At 45.8% G+C, this 27,962-nt stretch overlaps 1 protein-coding gene and 1 long non-coding RNA gene across 3 annotated transcripts in view; one reads left to right on the top strand and one right to left on the bottom strand.

The window, feature by feature from the left end:
- The first annotated feature begins 12,339 nt into the window (after nt 1-12,339).
- Nucleotides 12,340-16,396, top strand: LOC125165330 (uncharacterized). The gene is made up of 3 exons (XR_007152070.1): nt 12,340-12,792; nt 15,565-15,687; nt 15,932-16,396. It is a non-coding gene; the product is annotated as an uncharacterized LOC125165330 (long non-coding RNA).
- Nucleotides 16,273-27,962, bottom strand: part of GDNF (glial cell derived neurotrophic factor) — a 25,130-nt gene continuing 13,440 nt past the window's right edge. Inside the window, exon 3 of one of the 2 annotated variants that reach the window (XM_047858056.1) lies at nt 16,273-16,883. In XM_047858056.1, coding sequence (XP_047714012.1) covers nt 16,399-16,883 — 485 coding nt within the window. In that variant the 3' untranslated portion in view covers nt 16,273-16,398. The remainder of the gene's footprint in view (nt 16,884-27,962) is intronic. The other variant, XM_047858050.1, reaches the window with a different exon arrangement.

The raw sequence follows: 27,962 nt of genomic DNA, 5'->3' as shown, positions 1-27,962 counted from the left end.
CAAACATCAACCTAGAAATGAGTCACAATCCCACCTTCTCCCTTCCCCCTCTGTCCTGAAATCCAATCTGTTGCCCAGCTTGCAGATTATTTTTTTCTTTCCATTCATCGTGCTAGTCTTCTCTCCTTCCCATCCTGTGCATTATTGCCTTGGTTCAGACCTTCACCCGCATCCTTCTCCTGGGCTATTGCTGTCGCCTCCTAACTGGGCTCCCTGCCTCTACACAGATCTACTCTGAGCCATACTCCACACTGTTGCTGCCGTGGTCTTTCTGTGGCACACATATAATTATGATGCTGCCCTCAAAAGTCTTCACGTTACCCACACGATAAGGTACATACTCTTCACTAAGGTGGGCAAAGTTCCCTTTGATCTGGACACTGTCCAGCTCTCCAGCTTTCTCTCTTACTTCACCCTTCTAACATCTTCACTCAGCACATGTTACCATGTACCTGCTCTGTGCCAGGCACCAGGTAGGTGCTGGAGATACAGCACCTCACATTCATGCACACAAAGCACAGTGCCTTTGCTCACTCAGTTCTCTCTGCTGCCCTGAGACCTCACGTTCTTCCCCAAAACTGGTGGATGCCCACTCATCTTCCAAGATGTAGCTTAGGGTCCCTTCCTTTATGGGCCCATCCCATAACTCCCCTCCCTCTGTGCCCCAAGTGCTACCTCTACTCTGGACTTGATTCGTGCATTCTAAGTATTCCAAGGCAGGCTGCACCACATCCTACCTGTGTGATCTTGGGAAAGTCACTGTGTTACAATTTCCCATCCATAAAATGAAGATGATGATACTGTAGGGAAGGCTGAACTTAACCTCTACCCATCTTAGGTTTCAGCTGTGATTCTTATTTATTTATATATTTGAGAGAGAGAGAGAGAGAGAGAATATCTTAGGCAGACTCCATGCTCAGCATGGAGCCTGACTCAGGGCGCCATCCCACGACCCTGGGATCATGACCTGAACTGAAACCAAGAGTTGGGTACTCAACCGACTGAGCTACCTTGGAGCCCCTCAGCTGTGATTCTTAAACAAAAAGATTAACAAGGGGAAAAAAAGATTAACAAGAGATAAACAAACAGTTTATTAACATGTGCAACACATACCACGCAGGAGAAAATGGAACAAAAAGTAACTCAAAGCAGTGGCTCAGAAATTTGGCTTATCTGGCATCTTCAACAAAGAACTGGAAATCTTTGGAGAAATGACAGGACAAAGGAAGGCAGTGTTAGGCATCATGGCAGCCTGTGGGAGGTAAGTATATGGGAGGGAACTGATGGAGTAAGATTTATTTGCAGGTTCCTCTGGGGCCACCTCTGGGCTGATAAGAACCTGTCTCCAGTAAAAGGAGAATTTATATATTGCCTTGAGGCAGAAAAAGAGGAGTTTTGTCTGAGTTTGTTTCTTCTTAATTGCCTTTAGCTCAAAATAATTTTTATATCAAAGAAGGCCATTTGGGGGTGACATATTCTGGTTTCCTTCAGTATCAACTTCATACTATTGTCTTAGAACATGGTGTCTGGTCCATTGTGCACCCAATAAATATTAGCTGCTATAATATTGCTAATGACAATGGTAGGAAGGAAGAGTAAAATGGTGCAGCTGCGGTGGTGGTTTCTCACAAAGTTCAACTTTTACTCCATGACCCAGCAATTCCATACCTACATGTATACGCAAGAGAAATGAAAGCATCCACAAAGAAACCTGTACCCACATGTTCACAGTGGTATTATTTGTAACAGCCCAAAGCAGCAACAGCCCAAATGTCCATCAACAGATGAATAGACAGATTATGGCATATACATACAAAGGAATATCAGTCAGCCATAAGAAGGGATGAAGTTCTGAAATCTGCTAAAATGTGGATGAACCTCAAAAACGTTATCCATCAGATACCCGAGGGATGAGTTTGGGTTTATAGAAAACAACCATCTAATAGTTGATCCCCAGCTGATGTCAGTGGACACAGACTTAAAATACTAGGATCTGGGTGGAGAAGGGGAAAGTGTTCCCCCAAACCAGCCAGTATGAGAAGAGGATCAAACAAATGCTGGGGACGATGGTGGGTGGGTGGGGACAGGGTGGGGGCATTCTTGTCCTAGCTGCTCAGAAAGTGGGGAGCATGGTGAGGAAGAGGTAGGGCAGTGCTGGGGCTGACAGGGTGCAGGATTCATGCTCTGGGTAGGGGCCCTGAAGCCAGGGCAGTGAGTGAATACTAAGACTCAGAGCAAAGGGGCTTAGGAGGATCTGGGGGCCATGATTTAGAGACCTGGGGAGAAACAAGGCAGTTGTAAGGAAGACTCCAATTACGGGGAATGCAGAGACAGTGTGCCATGTGAGGCTGAACTGAATTGGTTTTCAGGATTTGCTACAGAGTCTGCACCTAATAGCAGGGAAGTTCCATGAGCCAAAGGTCTTGACAGTCCACATGGAGACGTAGACACTAAGGTGTCTTTTATGGAGAAGGTGGGGCTTCAGGAGGAAGCCACCAGACTCCCTTATTCAGGGTGTATCTCTCAGTTTTCCAGCCCCTACTGTCCATAGGGCATTCCTCCTTTGGGTTCCTGCAGCCTTTGGCACCGGATTCAGTGTTATCTTGACCTTCTTTCCCCATTGACCAGGAACATCTTGAGGGCACAGGTTGTCTTCTGGTCACCACAATGTGGGCAGGAAGCACTCATTACTCTGCTCATTTGGTAGAACAGAATCTGATTGTTTAGGCAAGAAGCCCATGGTGTTCCTGACTTGCCTGATAAGTAGAGGAGGTAGAAATCACTTCTATCCTGTAGAAGAGCAGTGTATAAGTCCCTCGGAGAGGTCAAAGGGTCTTTTCCTTACCTCCCAACTCCTGAATTTTTGCATATGGTAGTGCATTTTGGTGGGAAGGCTGGAAGGTCTTTTCTTGGGTAATGGGATGTTTGAGCTGAGAAGGGTTAAGGGTATGTAAGGAGACTTGATATGCGATGACAGAAGAAGGGATGAGAAAGAGCTCAGCTTGCTGGACGTACTGCACAGCCAGGCCATACCAGGCCAGAGGCATTGGTGGCAGTGAGGTTGTTGTAAGGGAGTCTTCACCTGGCTGGTTCTCTGCTGCCCCTGAGAGGCCCTGTGCCATCTGTCTGTAGTTCAGGGCTGGTCTCAATGGACTGGTTAAAATAGTCAGTGTTATAGATGCATCGTGGCTTCACCTCTGGATTCTGTGTTCCCAGAGGGCAGATACCACCTGCTCTTCAAACTGATGCTACTTGCCTGATAGGGCTTTTCAGACAAATTCTTCAGCTTTCCATGTTAACTCTGCTTATGACTATTTATCTGTACATGAAAGCCAGGAAGGTATTCAGAACCTGCACAGATGTGTTGGACATATTTCAGCTCTCTATTGTCTTCGCTGTCTTTCTGCAGCTCAGACATCTCCAGTGGTCGGTATCGTTGCTATCCAAAGCAAGGTTTGAGGACTGGCCGCACTGGCATCACCTGGGAGCTTGTTAGAAATGCAGAATCTTAGGCTCCACCCCAGACTACTGAATCAGAATCTGCATTTTAACAAGATCCCTGGGTGCTCTGTGTGCACACTGACGTTGGAGGAAGTTTGGAAGTCTGGTTGACATGAGACTGAGATAAGTACAACTCCTCAGCAGACTCCACATCATTCATTGGTCCTCTAAAGGAATATTCACCCTGCAATATCCTGGTCTAAATCAGCGTGGTGCCCTTAAAAGCTCTCTCCTAACATGTGTACTCTGGCTTTTAGTCTCAGACTTCATTCTTATTTTTAATGTGTGTTTGAACACAGAAATATATCCAGTATGTATTTTTCCAAACACTTTCTCCAAAGATGCTGTCTTTTCCCCCCAATTTTTCTGTGTCCTACAGCCAATCCCATGTCCTGAAATTCCAGAATGCTAATTCCAAGTGAGAGCCCAAAGTCCATTTCTTCGCCTGGGAAGAAGTTTGGGCAGCCTTCAGAACATTCCATGTGCATTAATTCACACTTCTGTATCTTTGCTCAGTTGGGGTCCCTTATAGAAGTCCTTTCACCGCTTGGCCCATGCTTTCAAGGTCTAGCACAAGTGCCACAACTTGCCTAAACCTAGAGACATCACAAGTATCAAGGCCATAGTTGTGCTCCTTCCTCCATACTATAAGATCACTTATCTGTATGACTTGAGCCCTAATCCTATAAATCTTTGCATTGTGGTGACCTCTGGTCTATAAGTTTAGTAAGAACCAACACACAGTTTTCTTTTTTAACTTTAAAGTTTGAAATAATTTTAGACTGACAGAAAAGTTGTCAAAATAATAAGAGGAGAGTTCCCTTGTATCCTTCACCCAGCTACCCCTAATGCTAACATCTTCCATAACTGCGTGCAATAATGAAACCTGTGGAATTAACTTTGGTACAATACTATTAATGAAACTACAGGTCTTATTAAGAGAGATTTCCCCAGTTTTTCTATGAATGTTTTTTTCTGTTCCAGGATCCAACCCAAGATCCCACCTGAATTTAGTTGTCATATGTCCTTAGTCTCCCCCAGGCTGGGAACAATTCTTCTGTCTTTACTTGTCTGTCTTGTACGTGACACTTTTGAACACTTCTGGTCAATTATTTTGTAGAACGTTCTTCAATTTGATTTTGATGTTTTCTTAAGGCTAGATTGAGGCTTTGCATTTTTGGCAAAAATAAAAGAAGTGATGTTGTATTCTGCTCATTTATATCAGGGAGCATGATATCAGTGTGTCTTATTACTGGTAATCTTAGCCCTGATCACTTGGTTAAGGTGGTGTCTGCTGAGTTTCTCCAATGTAAATTTACTATTTGTCCCTTTGTAATTAATAAATATCTTGGAATAGATACTTTGAGATAATATAAGTATCCTTTTCTCAACCATATGCCCACTAATTTTAATATCCATTGGTAGATCTGCCTGCAAAAATTACTCCTGTAACACACCATGTACATATCTGTAAACACTCAGTTGTGTGAGATAAATAAGCCCCTATTTAAACCATTGCGATAGGGTTTTCTATTAACTGAACCTTCTTTGAACTTTCTAATGGGGCCCATTATAACAGGGTTTTAATCTAACAAATGGCACAATCAAATAAATATAACAGTTCCTTCCTTCCTTCCTTCCTTCCTTCCTTCCTTCCTTCCTTCCTTCCTCTGTGCATCCATCCATCCATACACCCATCCAATATTCCATTTTTTTGTAAAAAAGATTGAAGTACCAATACTCATATTTCTTCCAGTTATTTCCTAACTAATGCCCCCTACTCCCTGTTGTTCTGTTTGAATTGTCATATGAACTTGCTGTTATGGCCAAGCACATAAGCCAAGATGGAAACCTTAATTTCTTTGAGCAGATGGTTGTCAAAATCAATCTGAAAAAAGAGGTGCCAAATTGTTTGCTGGAATGTGCTATCACAGAAAATGACTGTCATGGACATCTGTCGTTTTTGCCTTCTCAGCATCCCTCATTCCTCCTTCAGGTCACAGCACCTATATTTCCTTCACAGCATCTGACCTCCCATGTTCTTAGCCCATACAATTTAGTGAAGTCAGCCTACCAGCTGGCACCAAACATAAACACATGTCCTAGGCCAGGACAGAGTTATCCATCCCTCTGGCTATAGTGATCAGTCGACACATTGGCATCTGGCTCTGGCTCTAGTTGGCCAGTCAGAATCTCCTCCAAGATCCTTGATGGAATTATCAAGTAAGAAACTCACTACATGGGGCACCTGGGTGGCTCAGTCCAATAAGCATCCAACTCTTGATTTTGACTCAGGTCATGATCTCATGGTTGTGAGAACAAGCCCCAAGTGGGGTTCTGTGCTGGGCGTGGAGCCTGCTTAAGAGTCTCTCTCTCCCTCTCCCTCTGCCCCTTCCCCTGCTCAAGTGCCCCCTCCCCCCCAAAAAACCCTACCTCACTCTTACTACTCTTTCTACTGGGTATCTAAGAGAGTGGGACCTAAGCCTGTAACTTCCACTGGACATCTTTGCCACCACGTGGGGGAAGGACAGTCTGAGAATGAGGCCAACACAATGGAAAACAGTGAAGTGGTTGAGGGGGGGATCTTCCACATGGTGTTAATTGATAGCCTGGATCTAGCTTGTTCTGCACCGGATCTACCTCAGGACTTTCCAGGTGCATGAGATAATCAATTCCCTTTCGTTGTTTAAGGCAGCTTGAGTTGAGTTTCTGTTCCATGTGAGAGCATATGCTCAGGGCTCTTCAGGATTCAAAGATGATCCATATGTGGCCCAAGCACTCAAGGAGCCCTCAACATAGCAGAGAACATGAGATTAGTGCACACATACACACAAGAAAGGGGGCCCATGCCATCAGCATGATCCACACATGGGAAGCTTGGCTGCAGGACCATAGTGAAGTGGGTGATGAACACCAGCTGGGGAGAATCTGGTGCACTGAAGAGAAGACGGCATATTCCCGGCAGAGAGAAAGACCTGGGCAAGGGGCCAGCTGTGGAAAGTGTAGGAAGCTCAGTGTGTATGTTGAAGTTCTGTAGGTCATCCATAGTGACTGAAGGGTAGAGGTTAAGTTAAAAAGGAAGATTTGGGGGACATAAAGACAACAACTACAGAAAATATCTGTTTGGAAGAAATTGTGGGGTCTCTGATTGGCAGTTTGAGGGACTTGACTAGAGAGGAATTTTGAATAGGAGGGTGAGGTGTAGAAGATGAATTTGGAAGCCGTGAATGGAGTTGAAAGGGAAGGTTTGGAAGGTGAGGAGGCCAAAGCAATTGTCCAGCTGGACCTCAGTGCAAGGCTGGGAAGGACCAGATGGAAAAAGAAGGCTAGAAGTGGATGGAATCCCTGCCTCTGAGAACATTCTGCAGGGCAGCTTTGGCCATATTTGCTCAAGAATCTTCCTTGTGGTATCATTTGAAAGCCATATTTTTTATTTTATGCTAAACATTGTCAGAGGGAGCAGTGGCAGATTCATCCTGACCATGAGCCAACTGGCCTGGCATACACACTTTTAATGGCATTCCAGACCTCAGGGACTGGCAGACTCTCTCAGAGCCCTGCCCCTGCACTAGCTCTTGCCTTACACAAAGTTAGGATGTCAGGAGGGAGCATCTCTCTTCTTACTTGGCGACTTTCCTGGCAGAAAAGGTCCAGAATGACACTCCAACCCTCCCCCTCATGAGGCATGTACAGCTTGGTCTTCTTAGAGGTGCCACTGCATTGGCTTCAGGCTCGGTGTCATTCTGATTACATCTTCAATCCTGTTCTCTCGGCCCCTCACTCCCAGACCCTAAGCAAGTCCTCCCAGCACCACCATTGCTGACCCTGGTCCAAGTCACCACCATAACCCATGTACATTATTGAAGTGACCTCTCCAGTCTCCCTGCATCTTACTTTTGTTCCTCCATGGTCTGTACTCCACAAAGCATCTCGAACAATCCTTTAACATCACAAACCAGATCCCGTCTGTCACCCATCTTCTTAAAACCTCCTGATGGCTTCCTGCCTGAGTCAGGATAAAATCCTAAATCCCTACAATGCCCCCAAAGATTCTACATGATCTGGCCCTTGATTACCTCCTCAACTTTATTTCCTACCACTCCCCTATCCCTTTGAGCTTTTACACTGGCTACTCTTCCTGCCTCTGCTGACTGCTCTCTTTCTCTTCATGGCCCACAATATGCCTCATCATGATAAAAGCTTGCTCTGTCAGGATAGGCTAAGATATGCTGTGGTAACAAACAACTTCCACATCTCAGTGGCTCAAAAAAGAATGGGATATTCCTCGTTTACCACGCATGTCTGTTGTGGGTTGGCAGAGTGGCTCTGTCCATCATACTTACCCCACATTGACAGAACAACCACCATCTTGAATGCTTCTGGTTGCCATCCTACAGGAAAAGAAAGAGACTCTTGAGGGTCTCATAACAGGATTTATTGTTTTTATTGTTATTAAAATTTTTTTAATGTTTATTTATTTTTAAGAGAGAGACAGAATGTGAGTAGGGGAGAGGTGGAGAGAGAAGGAGACACAGAATCCAAGGCAGGCTGCAGGCTCTGAACTGTCAGCACAGACCCCGATGCGGGGCTCAAACTCACGAACTGTGAGATCATGACCTGATCCCAAGTCAGATGCTTAACCGACTGAGCCACCCAGGTGCCTCTCATAACAGCATTTAAATGTCAGGCTCAGAAAAAGAAACACATGCCACTTCTGCTCATGCTCTTTGGTCAGTCACTGGCCTCAGTCAACCACAAGGGAACCCAAATATGTAATCTTAACAAGTAACCAGGAGTGGAAGGGGTTTGTAATTATTTGGTGAATTTGCAATTATTTGGTGTGTGTAGCATGAATTAGAACCCCTTGAAGTATCTTAGAGCCCAGCAATTGTGAGCTATGGCAGGGTTGGCCAGATGGAGTTAGGATAGAAGATGGGTGGAGAGTGAGGACAGGGGAGGATGCTGGTCACCTCAGCTCAAGCTCAGGAAGAAAGGAGAACGTGGTTGAGTTGGGCTGCTTACTGAGTCAGTCCAATTGATACATGTAGGAAAACGTGGTGGCCATTTGTTAGGTCCTTTAGGCCAAAAGTGCCTTATACTGATGGTGGGCTGGGAAGATCCCCCTGCACAGAAATAACTTACCATCTGACATCTGTAATTCTTCCATTAAAGAATCATCCCTTTGTTCCTAGGACTATTTCCCAAGTTGTGTCCAGCAGAACACTTCTATTAGAGGTGTCACCAAATGCTCCTTGGTCTAATAAGATTGTGAAATGCTGGGTTAAACAAAATAATACAGGTTTTCCTTTGCAGGCCTTCTCAGGGCCTTGTTTAATATGCTAATAATATGTACTATCTCTTTCTGAGGTGGAACCAAAATATGCAGCATTTCCTCATATTTTTAAAATCAAGAAACCCTTATATGCATGAATACTTTCTTAGAGTTCAACTGGCCAGTTTGGGAAGTGTTGGTCTGGAAGTCTTTTTGGTCGCATTGAGTCCCCTGTGGAAAGTGGCTGTCTCTGGAGGGCTTTTTATGGGAGAATGAAAGCAGTACAGACAAGGCTTTGAGAGAATGGGGCTCAGACCAGGGTTTGGGGAGGCAGAGGGTCTGAAAGGGTGAAGTCAGGCATGGAGGTCAAAGTATCCTTTCCTGAGAGTGGAGGCCAAGCTGGAGCCCAACAGAGGGAGAGCTCTCTGTCCCCCCACCCCTCACCACCCCTAGTCTCACTGCTTCCTTCCCTCTCTTGCCCAGGAAGTCTCATTAGTCCTGCTTTCCAAAGCTCTGGCCTTGACCCTTCTCCACCTTCCAAGCCAAAAGTACACCAGGCTGTTTCTATTCTTGTTGGCTTTGCTACTAGCTCTCAAGTCTCTTCTGTGTGGAATGCCCTCTTTTCCCCCAATTCCAGTCTGGAAAATTCTTACTCATTCTTTAATAGTACATTGAGGCATCCACCTCCAGGAAGCTACGATCCCTGATACCTTTCCCCACCTGCCAAACTCATCTGGATTTATGGTCTGTCCTTGAAGCTCCTCATCATGTCCTCATCATGTATTTGTAAAATCTATTTCTGTCCCTCTGATCTGGGGGCCACTTGAGGGCTTTATCTTAATATGTTTTTATCTTTATATCCTCCCCTGATAGGAGATAGATGCTTAATAATTCATTGAATGAATGAAACCCAGGCACATAGCCAGAAGTGGGTTAAAATCCCTTACATGTACCACTTTAAAGAATTTCCCTACTTCAAGTAATCTATTCCACGTGTTTAAAAACCTCATCCTTGGGGCGCCTGGGTGGCGCAGTCGGTTAAGCGTCCGACTTCAGCCAGGTCGCGATCTCGCGGTCTGTGAGTTCGAGCCCCGCGTCGGGCTCTGGGCTGATGGCTCAGAGCCTGGAGCCTGTTTCCGATTCTGTGTCTCCCTCTCTCTCTGCCCCTCCCCCATTCATGCTCTGTCTCTCTGTCCCAAAAATAAATAAACGTTAAAAAAAAAAAAAAAATTAAAAAAAAAACCTCATCCTTATTTTTCATGGCTCAACTCTGCTGGCTCTCTCATTTCGTGGAGCCTTATATCTTCTCTCTAGCTTTCTCGCCTTCTGTCTGACCAGTTCTTCCCTCCATTGTTGTCTCCTTGCTGCCAGTATGCTCAGGGTCGCCTGACTCAACGTTGTCTTCTCCAAGGGGGTCAATGGTTCTTGGAATGTTGCTGGCCTGCCCTTAGATTTGTTTCCCTGAGTGGGATGCAAATGCAAATATCTTGAGAAGCCAATGTAACTCTAAGGGTGGGAAGAGGGTTTTTGTCCTTGTGGTTGTGAAGACTGAATGAGATAATATACATAAAAAGTTCTTACCAGGTGCTAGTTATGATGTTCACGACCAGGGTGGATGAGAGGGTGAGAAACTGTAGGCAGAGGCCACGGCAAGTCCGTTATTAGCAGTGCACCCAGGGCTGTGGTACTTTTGTGAATCCCAGGCGCTTTTGCCTTTGTGGGCCCCTTCTCCACCAAAAATATCAAAAATTATATGACCACATTGTTTCATAAAGAGGATGATAATCCAGACCGGATTTGTTATTATATATTCAATACTGTTCTATTCAATTTTTCTTCTGATTTAAAAAATATTAACATTGTTATTTAAGTAAAATGCCCTCTAAAAGTCTTGTGGCCCCTAGCCATGGCGTCTGCTGTGCCTAACGGCTAAGTCAGCCCTGAGCCCACCGCCCTGCTCACGGCTCCTTGAATGTACGGTGCCCTTCTGTCCTTTTGGGTCACACTGTTCCTTCAGCCTGGGATGTCTGTCCCTCATCCCACCCCCAGCCCTTGCCCTTGTCCACCTGACAGATTAATGCTCATCCTCAAAGCTCAGCTCAAATGTCGCTTTCTCTTGCCAGGGGTAGCAAGCTAAAATAGAGGGTGCCCAGCTCAAATGCAGATAAACAACGAGTAACCGTTTTCATGTAAGTATGTCCCAAATATCGCAAGTCCCAAATCTTGCATAAAGACAGAGTTATACTGAGAAATTGCACATGTTTATCAGAAATTCAAATGACCTGGCTGCCCTATTCTCTAACTCTCCCTGATTCCTTTTCCTTTCAGGTTTTCTCCTCACCTGCTGCTGGCCAGGACATTCCAGCACTCTCTGTGCACCTGTCCCCACACATCCTCCACCCCATCTGCGTTCTTATCACTGCTACCCTCACCTGCCACGGGGCCAGGACGTGAAGGTGCACGGGTTGTCATACATGAGTCAGTGGGCACTTTCCCTTTATTTCCCCAACTGCCTGTTTGTTTGCAGGGATGACTTGGCGGTATTTGGTGTTAATTTCATTCAGGATGTGATGAGACTAAAGTTAACTGTTGCATGGGATCGCAGTAACAGTTCTGTTAAGAAAGATGTGTCCCAAGAAGACACTCCGGGTTCAGACATTTCATTACCTGATGGAAAAAAGCCCCAGAGCCTGTGGCTGACACCCCTCCCCACCGCCATTGTGCTCTGAGGTGGACAGTGTGACATCTTGGGCTCCCTCCTCCCTGTGATTCTGGGGTCAGATAGCAAATCAGCCTCCACCCAAGTAGGACTTCCCATGTGAAGGCGGGGGGGGGGGGGGGGGGGGGAGGTTGCTTTCTGTTTTTGAGACCTAAATAGGTTCAGGAAATTCTGATTTTCCACCTTTACCTTGAGAGTGGATTGACTCTTCAAAAAGTTCTCTTAAACCTTTGCTTCACTCAGCTCTGGCCACACAGGAGAAAATCAGTGTGGGCTGATCTCACGAGCACAAGCAACACGAGACTCTTGGAGCCTGGTGACGGGACTCCTAATCCAGTGCGCCCACACGGTTCCTGGCCGCCAAGAATTCAGAACCTGGAGCCCCACAAAAGCAGTATGTCCTCTGAAGACCACTGCAAGGGGGAATCAATCCCTCCAGACCACAGAGCAGCCAAAGCACTTGTGGTTCAAAACAACTCGAGCCCGGTGAGGATTTTCAGTAAGCACGGTGAAAGTTCTCTTTTTTATGGCTAGGAATTTCCCAGCTTTCAACACATTCTCTCTGACGTGAGAGAAACTCATTTCACATTCTCCCTTTGGAAAGGAAATTTCCAAGGCTGACCACTGGTTAATCATGTTGAGCAAGAAGCCACAGTACCCAAATGTGTATGTGTGTGTGTGTGTGTGTGTGTGTGTGTGTGTAGGTGTCCTTCCTGTGGGAGCTTCCCAGCAGTTTGTCTCTCTACTGATTTCTAGCCCCCTCTCTGCTCGTCCTGATGCTGATAGGAGTAGGCAACACAGCCCAAGGTAGTTTCAAGGGATGGTCAGCAGGTGCGATGAGAAAGCAAACAAGGGAGCAGTCAGTTCCATGGCCGCACCCACCTGGAAAGTTCCACACACCATGCCCCTCCTGGACTGTCACAATGTTTGTTGGTGTAATCAAGGCTCTGATAAGTTTTACACTTCTCTTTTTAACTTTACAAACTGTTTGATGTTAGTATCTCAGTGTTTTCCAAACTTATTTGATCAGAGAACCGCCCCATCCTCCTTTTTTTTTGAAGAGCATCTCATCCAATTAGCCATCCTGGGAGCACACTTTGGAGAAACGACTCTGAAAAGGGAGCAGAAGCAAGCAAGAATTTACAATCTTTGCATTCCCTTTGCAAGTCACTAACTTCGTACCAGAATGTGGCTCACAGAAAGCGAGGCTGGCCTCAGCACTGCCCTGGCAAAAGGACTCTAAACACCGGAGCCCACAGTGGGGCCCGGAGACACCGTGGAATCTCAGCGCAGGGGATCGGTAAGTGTCAGGAAGGAAAGGGCATTTCGGGCAAAGCCTGGCACTGCTCGGAATGCTGTCTGTTGGAAAACCTAACCTGGCAGACACTTAGCATGAGTGTTAAGAGTGTCAGTTTTGTTTGGGGTTTAAAACACCACACAAGGCTACCTTTCAACAGTCACAAGGCCACCTATGACATAACATGGGGTGTGTGTCATCTGAGGAGGAAGCATGCTCTCATCCCCAACCCAGAGCAGTGGCATTTCCTCTCTTTGGTGCGTTTTTCTTGCCACCAGAATACACAAAGCTAAGGGCCACCATTTGCACCAACTCCAGGGAGTTGCTACAGCATCATTGTCTGCTACACTGTCATACAGAACAGAGGCGGGTGTTGTCACCCAAAGTTGTGCAACGTGGTGGCTCCCTCCTGTTTGCCTCGTTCAGGATTTTGCCAAGATGTTCCTTATTTGCAGGCACTGCCTGTTTCTTAAGTCCTGCCTCAATGTCACCTCTAATTAAAGCAGGTCCCATTTCTTTTTCTATTATAATAGCCTGTTTGTATTCTCTATAGCATTTATCATTGACTGGATCACCACCTACTTTTACTGTTTTGAATACTGTCAGTCTCCACTAGGGTAAAATATCAACTACACAAGGGCAAAAATTTTCGGTTTTGGCTGCTTTGGGATGGCCGGTGTCTTGAATAGTGCCTGGCAGAGTGGAGGCAAAGCATAAATATTGGTTGAATAAGCGAAGAACAACTTGGCGAGTTTTTTCTCACTTGGGTGGTGACTGGTTATGGAGAGCTGATGGGCAAGGCCATTGACCAACCAGTGGGCTGTGTGGTGGTGAAGGGGACAGCCCTCTAGCCCAGGGCTTGGCTGGTAAGACTGCGGGACTTAGCTGTGGTCCACAGGCACGAGCGAGTACAGGACAGGGAGCGATAGAAATGAGTTTTTATTCGTAAAAAGTTACAAAATGATATTGTACAAAAATAAAGTCTGTAGAGAACTTTGGTTGTATAACACAAACGATTGGGACAGATCAGAGAAGTTGGAACTTCCAAAGAAGTGCACTCCTTACTGGATCAGATGGTAATCGCAACGATATAGAAAAATCACAAACTTTACCCTTTTGTGGATTTGGAGTGATTTGCTTCAGTTAAAACTTGCTTGTGGTGTGTAGGTGATGCTGGGAACGAGTTGTCAACATCCACCATACCCTAGGGCGCCTGTGGGCAGGGGCTCTCCGTGGGAATCAGGGTTGCCGGGGGTGCGGATAACTGAGCCTGACATCTGGGGACACCAGCCACCCAATCTACCAGGATTCTCTGAATCAGACAGATGATCCTGGGGCTGCGTCAAATCGTGCTTCATGAATGGCCAGATGGCCGGGTCTGTCACGATTTTTGAGCAGGCTGCTCTTCAGCAAAGTCTCCACTCTGGCCCTAGGAGGTCCTTTCCCTTTATTTCCAAGTCGTGCAAGGGGAGCAGAAAGGACAGAGAGGGACAGAATGAGGGAGTACCTGGGTTTTCGGGGGCTTGGGAGAAGGGGTATCTGGTAAATGCCGTCTCTTGGTTACTTTTTAAATTAACGTGATTATTTGAGGGAGGTCAGTAGGTCATTTGATTGCTAACTCTGTCCTACTTTGGGGCTAATAGCCACTCAGGTAGTGATAGATGATTTCCTTGATAAAAATCCCTTTTGCGAAACGTGCAACAAACTCGAATATAGGGCCCAGTGCACTGTGCGTGGGTCAGCTGCCAGACAAACCCACCTCCGGGACTCGTGCAAGGTGCTGGTTCCCATCCAGTCCCCGCCTCTCCCAAGGCTTTCGGCACACAGGTAGTACATTTTGTGGGCACGAGACTCGGTGTGCGTATGTGGCTGGGCCAGACACGTGTTCCTCGTCCTGCCTTCTGAGCCACCTTCTTCTGACAGGGACAGCAACTGTTGCCCCACAAGGTCACAGCCAGGGGACTTTTGGGGCAACCAGGTCGATCCCATTTCTGGAAGGCCGGCACGCACTGGGTGTGAGCACGTTTCTCTAGAAGACGGTGGGTGGACAGAAGGATGGAGGAAGGGTCCCCACGAGTCAGGGCGGGACCCTGGTTACCCGACAGGATTTTTGTTTTACTTTTAGGTCAACACTGAATCCAGGACTACCTACTAAAAGGAATTTAACCTTTCATATATATGGTGATGCATATCACAGATAGATATATGTGGAAGGGAGTGAGAGCTTACATACAACAGAAAGGGGAGCATGTGGCATATCTACTCAGTGATGGAGCAGTGAGGAAATAAAGCCAGTGCTGACGGTCTGTGCATGCTGCTCCCAGAAAGGGGGCCTGTCAGAAGCGCTCCTTCTGACACATGCCTTTTTTTCAAAAATAAAAACAGGGAAGATGCTGACATCGGGGAGATTAACGAGGGCTTTTCTGAAAAAGGTAAAGTAAGTGATTTTTGCCTAGCGAAAAACTTTTTAATACTTTGGAAAGCATGGACCCTTGTTCCCAATTTAAAATTTCCTTTGTCACCTTTCTTTGCATTTTGCGAGCACATATACTTTGGCACCTTCGAAAAGAAACTTTAATAAATAAGGGGGGAGAAAAAGAGAAACTCATTAGTGAACGGTAATAAATAACAATAACTTAAATCTCAATAAATATCTTCTCTATATTTCTGTATCTGAAACAGATGCATTGCATCGAGTAGCTTCTCTGGTCACTGGTGACCACGCATAAACGGAGCTGGGGTGTATGTAACATCTGTCTCTCTGTAAACCGACAGGCCCAGTGGGTGTCCCTGCCCCGGTGCAGCTGGGGGCCGTCCCCACTCTGCTCTCCTGCAAGAATGCTGCTGAAAACCACAACTGGCTTCCTGTTTCCAAGGACATAAAGGAAATACCTTCAGGTTTGTTTTTAGTCACGAGGACAGCCTTTTTGGTTCCTAGCCAACTTCTTCCCACCCCACACACCATGTTCAAAATCAATCACCGACCGTTCACAAAAACGCTGGCTGTAGTAAACCTCAGGCCTCAACTTTCAAATTCAAAGGCAACTATCTCTTGTGTCGTTGCTGTTGTTGTTTCGCCTTCCTCCTTTCCTGGGGTATGTCTCCGCTGAGTGACAGAAAAAGAAACCTCTCTTGCTTTCAGGAGTAAAACGTCACGACAAGGAATGACACCAGGATTACCATTTCCCCGGGTGTCTCCAGACATGTGAAAATAAACCACAGGAGACACACTGGTTTGGCTTCAAGTGCATCCGCAACTGTGCCCATGACCGGTGACGGTGGGCTCTATCAGATGAAAGGAAACGCCCAACCAGGGACACCAGCCCTGAGCTTCTGGTGACGTCGGCTGCCGGCCAGGAGAATCTGGATGGCTGTTTTCTCTCCCTTCCAGTTCTCTGTAGCTGGATCTCCCTCTACCAGGCTCCCCCAATGGCTGCCTTCCTCCTCCTCCTCCTCCTCCTCCTCCTCCTCCTCCTGTCTCCTCCTTCTCCTCCTCCTCTGCCTCCTTGGTCCTCATCTTCCGTTCTGGGCAAACATTTCCTGGGAACCTTGGTCCCTTTCTTTGCACTGTAGCAGGAATGCAATACACAGCGGTCTCTGGAGCCCGAGTCAGATACATCCACACCTTTTAGCGGAATGCTTTCTTAGAATATGGTAAACCAGGTTGTCATCTAAAAACGACAGGTCGTCGTCATAGGCGATGGGTCTGCAACATGCCTGCCCGACTTTGTCACTCACCAGCCTTCTGTTTTTGGATAAGTTTTTTAATATTTTGTCGTACATTGTCTCAGCTGCATCACAGGAGCCGCTACAGTACCTAAAAATCAGTTCCTCCTTGGTTTCGTAGCCCAAACCCAGGTCGGTGACGTTTAAATGTATCGCAGTTAAGACACAACCCCGATTTCTGCCCCTCTGGCCTCGTCGACCTTTCCCTCTGGAATTCTCCGGGTTGGTGGCCGCCGCCTGCCGATTCCGCTCTCTTCTAGGCGGCAAGGCCATTTGTTTCTCGGGTGACCTTTTCAGTCTTCTGATGGTAGCTTGAATAAAATCCATGACGTCGTCAAACTGATCAGGATAATCCTCTGGCATATTTGCTGTTCAACAAGGAAACAGAAAAGGTCACATGAGATGACAGCGATCCTTTCAAGCAGTCTGCTACATCAAAGTGCCTCCGACAGTCAGCCAGGATGGGACCCACAGCAGAGCCACCAGCCAGTCAGGCTCCGTAACCACTGTCTTCCCCCGACAACAGACGCTAGAACGCACCCACGTCTCCACAGAAGGAAGCGTGTCCAGTTAAAAGGGGGGACTAGCGTGGTGGGTGACACATTTCCTTGCAGAAAGCAAATCCTTAGAAGCGCACCTTTCATTTGCATAACAGCTGCCGTGCTGAACGAGTCTGTATTGAGGTTGCTGTGAGCAGGCTGATCCTTGAAGGCCATTTTTCACGGCTGCTAATGGAAGCTAGAGGAGTGGCTCTCAGATGTGCGTGTGGATGAGAAGGTGCGGGATGCTCACTGAAATGCAGATTCCCGGCCCTGCCCTTGGTGGAAGGTGCGGGGAGGGGGCCAAAGAATCTCCATTTTTAGTGAATTCTGATGTAGGTGACCCGCAGACCGTACTTGGAGAAACCCTGTCTTAGAGGGCGAGGATCGGGAAGGATCCTCCACCACTGCCACTCGCATCTGCAATACGGAGCACTCTTCCCCAGAGCCCCTCCCCGACTCGACACCTCTGGGTGGCTGACTGGGACCAGACCCATCTTGATAGAACCAGTGAAAAGCTCATGGATCCAACTGTATGTTAAAGTATGTTAAAGTATGTTAAAGTTAAAGTATGTTAAAACTTCCTTAAAAACTTCTTGGCAAACAACCTACTTTTCACTGACCTAGAGACTACTGCTTCCTTGGACCAGCATGACTTAAAAAAAAAAATACAGCAGGGGCGCCTGGTTGGCTCAGTCGTTAAGCGTCCGACTTCGCCTCAGGTCATGATCTCACGGTTGGTGAGCTCAAGCCCCGAGCTGGACTCTGTGCTGACAGCTCAGAGCCTGGAGCCTGCTTTGGATTCTGTGTCTCCCTCTCTCTCTCTGCCCCTCCCCTGCTCACACTCTGTCTCTCTCTCAAAAATAAACATTAAAAAATTAAAAATATATAGTCATACTGTGAGAAGACATTTAAATGTATCAGCAATCAATGGGATGCTGTTTGTGGGAGAGGCGGCTTGACCCCGGGGTGGGGCCCTGCCTCTGCAGCCCCGGGATTCCCGCGGAGGACACAGGACAAGAGATGTAGTCTTTACGGAGATCACACAGAGGAATGGGGAGGCGATGCTTCTCAGATGCCCGAGACCTCTGGGTAAGAGCGTGAATTCCCAATCCCTTAGTGTTTTCTGCTCTGTTGCAGCATTTGCTTTGGCTGAGCAAGTAAGAGAAGAGGAGCTATTTGAACAATTAAATACATTTCTTTTTTTATTTAAAAAAAATTTTTTTTTACATTTATTTATTTTTGAGAGATAGAGATAGAGCACAAGCAGGGGAGGGGCAGAGAGAGAGAAGGAGACACAGAATCCTAAGCAGGCTCCAGGCTCCGAGCTGACAGCACAGAGCCCGACGTGGGGCTCGAACTCACAAACCATGAGATCATGACCTGAGCCAAAGTCGGACGCTCAACCGACTGAGCCACCCAGGCGCCTCAATTAAATACATTTCTAAAAGAAGAAAGCTATTCAAACCACTGGTTATTAGGTCCTAGACCTTTTATGCTCCCTCCATCCCAATTGTAGGTAATTGAGCATGTTTAGGGTTGTACGTGGCTTCGAAAAATACACCTCAAAATAGTTGTTCACAAGAGCGAACATGTTTGCCAAGACCATGGTAAAGTAGACAAGGGTTATGCTGTGCCTAACCCATGGCACACTGTTTTTTCATGCACTGATTGTTAAAACAAATATCAGGTATCCTATTGTGTGAACAAAATCCAGCTAAGGCAACTTAACCATGTCTACTGATCATTTGGTCAACTGAGAGACCTATATTGATCGACACTGCTCTATCTAGGTTATATAGAATATATATATTATATTATAGGATGCATTGTAATGAAAAGAGTGGAGATTGTGTGGAATCCCCAGAACACTTCATTGTCTGATATCTAAAATTTGGCTGTGGATGTCTTTGCTGCATGGAAATCACGAAGCTGCTTCCTGGTCTGAGCCCCAACATCTCTGCCTGGATTCCCACCGCAGCCCCTAAACTCCTTCATGCCAGCCTTAGCCTTCAGTCTATTTTCCATTCAGCAGCCAGAGCAATAGTCCTAAAACCGTTAATGCAGGTCACGTCCCTCTCTGTTCCAAACCCTCCAAAGGCTCCCCATTTCTCTTGGAGTAAAAACCAAAGTCCACACTGGCCTAAGGCCCTACCTGACCTGGCCACCCCTTCTCCTCCAGCCTTTGTTACGTCTGACCTCATCTTCTACTTCTCTTTTCCTTTCTGCCACTCCTCTAGCCTCCCTGGCCTCCTTACCGTTCCTCACATACAGGGTTTCTCAACTTTAGCCCCACTGACGTTTTGGGCAGGATCATTCTTTGCTATGGGAGGCTGTCCTCCCATGTTGTAGGATATTGAGCCGTATTCCTGGCCTCTGCCCAGGAGGTGCCAGTAGTATCCCCCCACCCTCCTCTAGACATTGCTTAATGTCCCTGGCGGCAAAATCATCGTGAGTTGAGAACTACAGATCAGACACACAGGCTAATTCCCGCATCCCTTTCACATCTCTGCCCAAATGTCATCACTACCAAGTCCTACCCTGACTTCCCTGTTTAAAATGCAATCTGTCCCCAAACCCGAATTCAGACCCTCCTCCCTTGCTTCCCTGCCCCCCACCATACATACTATCTTCCAACACATTGTAGGACTTATTTCTTATATTTTTTTATTCACTGTCTGTCTCCTCTGATAGAAAGTCAACTCCAGGAGGCAGGGACCTTTGCTTGGCTTGCTCACCAATGAATCCCAAGTGCTTAAAATAGGTCTGCCCCCTGGAGGCCCTCCGTACTTTTTGAATGAATTAGGGCACTTGAAAAAGCACAGAAGAAGGAGTCCTTAATTTTTCAAGGGGACACTTGGGCTTCAGTTGAGAACAACACCATTATGAAATAACAGGCTCCAAAGTAAACAGGAAGCCGCGATGATGCCCTGAGTGGCACCATCATTTTCCACCTGAGAGGTAAACATCCAGCTGCAAGCTGACTTTCCTTTCCAGCCTCCTGAAGCACTCAAGTGCTGTCTCTCAATATCCACCTCATTCTGAGCCTGGGAAACGGCTCGTGCTCCGTGGGACGGACACCTTCCCAGGGTCTGGCGTGGAAGGGTACTCTGAATTTGTCATTTCCTCCGAACCACTTTCTAGCTGACTTCCTTAGGAAGTTTTCTCTTCTCCTTAAAACACAAAAACCTTGAAATCACTCTGGTTTCAAGAAACCAGAGTTTCTTATTTTGAAAAAGGAGCTGCTGACACTGTTTGCGATTTTTTTTCAAGAAGAAGCTTTGAAGAGGAAATTAGATTTAGTTGTGCTCAGTTTCAAAAAAACATGTTTGTACAGGAATCCGAACTTCTAAAATTGATATATTAGGGGTGATTAATCAAAGTACAAAAAAAGTCTTCATGTTCCCCCCAAAGACTCTTTGTTTTACAAAAGGACCCACATGAGGGTCCCCCTTCCCAACCCTGCGCTCCATTCAAGAATTCCTGAATGGATCAGTAACTTAAGAACCTGGGGACACAGAAAGTTAAAATCGCTTAGGAATCAACTGAAGGTTAATCAGAAATGAGGACAAAACATTACTAAAGTTTTAACCTAACCTCATGGGAAAACATTTGAGTTGCAAAAGTTCAACTTATACTGGTTTAGAGACTTATTAATTTATGTAACAATAAATTACATAATTTTATACCACTGGAGTTATATATAATAACAATTTGAATCAGTATATATAATGTTCTTATTTATTGCCTGATACTTTCAAAGTTCCCCCAAAACCTTTTCCTTCCTTTTTACGACATCTTGACTGCATGGCTTTGTCCACTGGTTGTGCCCGCCAGATAAAATGCAGAACACCCTAGTTAAATTTGAATTTCAGGTGAATAGCAGATAAATTTTTAGTATAAGCAGTCCTAAATAATGTTTGCGACATACTTATACTTTGTGATGAGAACATTTAGTCCCTTGATTTGATACTCCACCTGGCTTTTTCAGGGTGATGAGTGTAGCAGTGTGAATGTACCAATCACCCATGCTTTTGGACGAGGTGGTGAACAGATCATTGATCCTGAATTAAAAGGCTTCCAGGAACCTGGAAAGCAGTCAATAAATGTTCAATGTTACACCAAAGGGTATAGCTAATAAGAATTTCTCATTTGATGGGAAAATCTCCCTCATACCTTATTGTTAATGTGGAAATATTTATGGAAGCCCCAGGTTCAGGGCGGAGGCGATTCTTATCGAGTCGAAGGGTTCTTATTTTCCCCTTCTCTTTTTCCCTTCTTTTCCTTCTTGAAAAATAGAGCAAAAAATAAATATTCATCTTGCAAGTCTTACATGGATATGAATTTTAGAAACCAGAAAAAGCCAGAGAACAACTAGGCCTGTCTCTTCCAACTAAATTACTAACTCCAGGCGTGTTGATGCTGAGTTCACTTATAGAGAGGTGCCTTAATTTATCAACACTAGGCATTTTGGGGGCATAAGGAGCCATACGCCTCACTGTGCCTGTCCTTAGAAATTCTGCAGAGCCTCGAACGCAGCCCCGGCAGACCCACAGCTGCCTGTATCTTCCAAGAATTCATGTCACTGAGGGGAAACAGAGGGGCTGGGATTTGGATTAGTTCCCTAGATTAAAACTTAATAGCATATCAGTTCCTCCTTCCTCCTATAAAGGGCTTGGCAGAACGTCTGCTACACAAATAGCCTTCATTAGTATTAACTTTGATAGTAAAGTATTTGCAAACCACAAAAGAGGAGCATCATTTAAAAAAAAAAAACTAGGTCAAACACTTGCTCATTTCCCAGACACAGTTGGAGGATGTATCTGGGAAAAACACGTCCATCTAAAAGCTAACGTTTTTAAAAAATCAAGATGTTCAAATGCATTTAAGTGATCCTGCAGTATGCAACCACATATTCTGGCATTATTCTCTTTAAAATACTTTAACTTTGATGTGTCCTTTGTATAAACAGTGTTATTTAAACAAATGAGACCCTGTACTGGGGCATAATTCTGGGAATAAACCATTCAGAGTGAGACTTTGCCTCCCTCGATTATGGGGAAAATATAGTAAAGTCACTTCGGGAACAAAGGACTGGGATGTTGCCTGTTTTGTAAAGGCAGTTGAGTTTTTATAGAAACAACGGTAAGGCTTCAGAGTAGTCCTTGGAATAGGCTACCTAAAAAGTACATAATTCAAAACATTATCTGAGTTGAGTAGGCATTGAATAGACAAAGCAGTCTCCTAAACGTTAGATTTCTCTTAAAAACACTACAGGTTATTAACTATATTTTAATCAAAGAGGTCATTTTATATTCCTATCAAGTTGTGTCCTCAGCCCAGGGGCCTAAAGCAGCCTTCATTCAGCCTGTCTTGAACCCATGGGCCCCAAAGGAAGGCAGCACAAAGTTATCTATGAAGCAGTGAGGAGATAATGCCTCACCCGGAGTAGCAATGGGCTCTGAGAATGGAGGGAAGGTCTCTGAGGCTCTGAAGGTTCCAGAATAAAGGGGGCTGGCTCCTAGAACCCACAGTACCTCCTCTTAGAGGAGCTGTCTTCCGGGCCAAGTAAGCCTCAGGGATGCAGAGGCCCAGCAAGAAGGCCCAACTATTTCTTGCTCTGGGGAGGACCAGCTTCTGTACATAACTGTAAAGCACCCAGCTTCTATGGACTATAAGGGCAAGGGTTAATACACTGAGGTCCACAGAAGTGAGCTGCCGCTTCAGCCAAGGCCACACAGGTGGGGGGCGCATCTGGAACCAGTGCCTGAATGGCTTTGCTCCAGGTGGTGCCCTGTTCCGGTATGAGGCCACGGAAGGCCAAGCCTGGGGCTGCTGAGTGCTGGGCAGTCTGTCCTCCCATGCAGAGCCTCTCCTGAAAGGCCGTCCACAGATGGGACACAAGGGGAAAAACCCCTGCGGGTGGGAATATTTAATCTGATATTCTTTACCCACCTGTGCACCTGGTAAAGTACAAACTGCTCTGCAGTTTCATATGTATATGAAAAACAGAAGTTCCATCTATCTGCACACATATATACATACATATCTGTGTGTATGCACATGCGCACATGTGTGTTTACATGAAAAGAATCAGCCTGGTTGATTAACTTCTCAAGAAAATTCCCAACTAATGTCATTATTTAGAATAAATTTTTTTACTTTTCTTTAAAAATTTTTTTAAAAAATATTTATTCATTTTTGAGAGAGAGAGGAAGAGAGATTGAGTGCAAGCAGAGAAGGGGCAGAGAGACAGAGAGGGAAGACAGAGGATCCAAGCAGGCTCTGCACTGTCAGCACAGAGCACGATGTGGGGCTTGAACTCATGAACTGTGAGATTATGACCTGAGCCAAAGTCGGACGCTTAACCAACTAAGTCACTCAGGCATCCCTGTTTTTACTTTTCAATAAGATACAAACATGATTTTCATCGCTAACATTGAAATGTTATAAGAACCACATGGTGGAGTCTTAGCTTTAAAATTCCTCACATTACAAAATTTCATCATTCTATATTTAAAATAACTTCCTGGATGCACTTAAAAATATTACCAATATAAAGGTAGGAAGGATGCTTACTTTCACACAATGTTAACTTTAAGGCCAACAACATCCCTGCAAGGCTAAAGTAGAGATTGCATATTATCTAACCTTACAGATCAGGAAACTGAAGCTTAGAGAAGATAAAAAACAAAAAACAAAAAACCCACATTCCTTGTAAATGTGAACTCAGTTGGTTTAGTTTTTAAAGCTCAACCTGTTCTTTTTTTTTTTTTTTAATTTTTTTTTTCAACGTTTATTTATTTTTGGGACAGAGAGAGACAGAGCATGAATGGGGGAGGGTCAGAGAGAGGGAGACACAGAATCTGAAACAGGCTCCAGGCTCTGAGCCATCAGCCCAGAGCCTGACGCGGGGCTCGAACTCCCGGACCGCGAGATCGTGACCTGGCTGAAGTCGGACGCTTAACCGACTGCGCCACCCAGGCGCCCCAAAGCTCAACCTGTTCTAGGGTCCCAGGCCACCTATTTGTTTTTAAGTAAAAATTCTACTACCATGCAGCTTTTCAAGTCTTGAGGCATGTGGTAATTTACTCTGGAGCAAGTGCAAAATTATGCTCATTTCACCTGTACACATTTACCAAATTCAGAACAAGAAGTGAGATACCGACTTTTGTTGGAAAATCCAGTACGAACTGAGTTACATGAAGGAGATTCTAAAGTTAGGCTGCCCTGAGCCACAGGATACAGTAAACAGTCTCTGAAAACGGAAAAGCCATGCCTTTCAGGGGCATCTCCCATGCCCTGGTTCTTGCATATCACTCTAAGGCAGATCTGGCAATTTCCCAGTCAAAACCGGAAAACCAGCAGCCAAGGGTGGTGGCATGGCAGCTTCAGACAGAGAGGCCCCATCTCCGGAAACTTCTCAAACTCACTCTGGCACCAAATGATGAGGCTCTCGCTGTAGAGCCTGGAATTACAGTCTGGGGTCAGTACCTGACCTTGGACTCGTGACCCTGGACTAGTTGTTGAGCCCTTCTGAGGTTAATGAGACCTTCTCTGTCCACTCTCTCCCCAAGTGCTAAAACCCTAACATGCAGGCAGTCTAGGTCTTGGTGGGGAATTCATTTTCGGTCAACCCTGTTAGGGAGAGGCCTGCCTCTGGCTGATGCCTCAGGACCATTCTGCTCAGGGCCCCACAAAACCCCGAGGGAGGTATTTTATAAGACCAGCGCTCTGACTCCTGAGCTGTGGGGCCTTCTCCTTCCATGGGAGGTATTTTAGGTTCTAGCGTTCTCAACCTTTTCGGTTTACCTCTTGCCTAAAGAGGTGAACTGTCTCCTCTCGTGGGAGGCATCCTTACACCTCAGTATGTATCTGTAAAGGTAGAGATGGAGCCGATGACTTCTGAGGGGACACACTACACCAGTATGCTGTCATCCTTCTGTCCCTATCAGCTGATAGTCAAACGCTACACTTGCCATTTTCTTAAAATCTCATTTTTATCCATTTCTGTTTTCGCTGCTTCAAGCACGTTTGGGTCATACCCGGCTGATGCTTCCAAGGCTAGACTCGCCCACGGTAACTGCTACCAAATGCATCATAGGTCCAGCTTGTCTTGGAAGCTGTTGCCTGTTGTTCTTATTCGCCCCTCAGTGACCTCTGAAATGTGTGGTGTTAGTCCACGAGAATGTTCCAGTTCTCTGGAGAGTTCTACAGCGTTTTGTCATCTGCTATTTATAAGCGTTGATTTTATTCACTCATTTGAATTAATTAAAAATAAAAAGTCTACAGGTCACTAAGCCCCAGAATGCTGATGACGGTCCTTGCTTTCCTATACCGGGCAGAGTATTCACCCAGTGTGAGACGGGCTGTCCTAGCTATTGGGTACTCTTGGGTTACCTTCAAGAGGAGTCTATGGCAGCTCTTTCCCAAAGAATAATCAGCGGTTGTGGCAATTTATAAGTCATTGTGACCACTGCCTGAGCTACCAGTGCATTCTCTCCGTGACCCGTGGTTTGTTGACAAGAAGGCATGACACGGGTTTATTTGAAAAGTATTTGCGTTATAAAAACACCAGTGTTTTGTTGTTTAAAAAAGCATTTCTGGATCCTCTCAAGGCAGAGGAAAAAGACCAATGAGAATGCAAACCATTTCAGAGACTAGGAAAAGGAGCCTCGGGTACACTTTTAAAAGCCACTTTGCTTTTCAAAATGCCATTTTATTCACTGTCTCCACCTACTCTGACCAGCATTGCACACGAGTATTAGTTATACTATCTTGAATTTTTACCTTACAACTTAACTAAGAAAACTTGTCATGAGTGTAATGGAAATTATTCCATGAATACAAATAGCCAAAAAACCTCACTCAGGAGGAGACGGACAGTATATCATTTTGCTATCCAGATTCTGATTGCCCTGTTCTGATTTCCACCTATGTGGTCCATGCTTTTATTACAGTTATGTTAATAATTTTACAGTAATACAGCATGGCTCCCCTGGGGTGAAAATGTCCATTCTCCTACTTTTAAGTCACAAACACACCCCATAGGGCGTCCATTTGTTAACTAATCCATGAACGCCTGGTGTGAGCTAAAAGCACTCCATAGTCAGCAGTAAACGCCCCATGCTAACAAGCACACACCATGAGCTCGGCTATTGCCTTTATAAAAAATTTATGGGAAGGGTGAGAAAGTGACCCAATAAAATCAAGTGCGCAAAAAGTCAATTGAAAACATAATCCCTTATGGTGTTATCAGAGGCAGGGTGGTTTTTGAGGGGAAACTCGAAAGGAACCTGGAAGCAAAGTACCCTTGGCTTCTTCCTTCCCACAAAGCCCTGCCTGAAGCCAGATGCAGCAGAATGTTCCAGGGTTCTGCATCCTACTTCCCTCAGCCCTCCCCAGAGGCCGTGGGTAAGAGGAATATGCTGAGGGTCTGAGGGACTTGGGCACGAAGAGGAGGGATAAAAAGAAGATGAAAGGAAAATAAAGGGGGTGAAAGAAAAGTGTTCTCAATCATCTGGGCCAGTTCCATAGATTCCTGTAGTCAGATGTGAGGAGAGACTTTCTACCCCCCAGTGAATGAATTTACTGGCATCTCAAAGACTCCTCATGAAATCAGCTATACCTATCATTCAACAATGATTGGCATTTACAAAATCCCAACACCTGACTTTTCTCTTCCTGACATAGCCAGAGGGGTCAGATAGGAGTGTCTTGGGCTGGCAGGAGGGGACCTGGGGGGGGGGGGGTGTGGTCACAAGAGTGAGTTCCAGACTCAGGCTGCCCTTGGTCCAGAGTCTGGCTGAGTTGCTTAAGCCTGCGGAGTCCCAATTTCCCCTTAAAATGGGGATAGTCCCATCTTTACCACAATGGAACAGAGTTTTCTGCTCAGTGCCTGAAAGCATTTAACCAATGGGGTCTGAAGTCCATATGGTTGCCCGTGACAATTCTTCAGCGACACCTACACGGGGGCAGCAGTGTGAAGATCAACTCTGCCTGTCTGCACAAAGCCAGATTAGCCCGAAGGAGGTGCAGACACTGTCCCTTGTTAGTCTGGTCTAGTGTGTTCCCCAGAGCAGAGGGCCTGGAGCCCCAGCAGAGCGGTCTGAGGTCTGGGTGCGGAAGGAGCAGGTGCTGTTTGTGCTGCTGCTTCTGTGCTCCCCAGAAATCCCCGAAAACTAACCACACAAATACCCACTGAGTTCACAGCCCACGAATGATATTTTTGTGTCCACTATGGGTATGGGTCCGTGTTTTCACACTGAGCAGGCAGGTGTCCTGCTGAGGGCACACGAAAACTTTCTACAGGTTAAAGGAATCAGTTTCCAAGGTGCTGCATCCTGAAATCAGCCTACGAACGCTCCTGTGGCGGGTTCTCTTTTCCCACGTCCCCTCCTGCGATCAGCCTTCCACCTCAGTGAGAGAGGTGCACTTCCTGCCCATCTCACTCATTTCACTGAGAAGCCCCGTCCAGGGGATGAAAGCTGCAGGTGCCATGTGAGGACAGTTCAGGCCGCATGGCTCTTTGGGGCACACTGGGATCGGGTGGCTCCCGACATGAGGACACACCATCACAAACTTAGTCCCAGGACGTTTACCCGGATCTCATAACGTGGAAACAATCACAGAAATCCACACTGAAGGGCAGTCTGCAAAATAGCAGGCAAGACATCAGATCTTTTCAAAACTGTCAATGTCATGGTAAAAAAAAAAAAAAAAAAAGCTTCAGAGCTATTCTAATGGAGAATAAAGAAATATGATAATCAAACGCAATTTGTGATCCTTGATTAAGGAGAACAAACTACAAAGGACATTATTGTCACAACTGGGGAAATCTGAATATGGGTTATCTATTGGATAGCAGTATTATTAAACTTCCTGAGACTGACAACTGAACTGTGGTTA

The sequence above is a fragment of the Prionailurus viverrinus genome, chromosome A1, assembly GCF_022837055.1.
Source record: "Prionailurus viverrinus isolate Anna chromosome A1, UM_Priviv_1.0, whole genome shotgun sequence".
Taxonomy (NCBI): Eukaryota; Metazoa; Chordata; class Mammalia; order Carnivora; family Felidae; genus Prionailurus; species Prionailurus viverrinus.
Note: the sequence above shows the minus strand (reverse complement) of the source record. Positions and strands in the feature narration are given on the sequence as shown.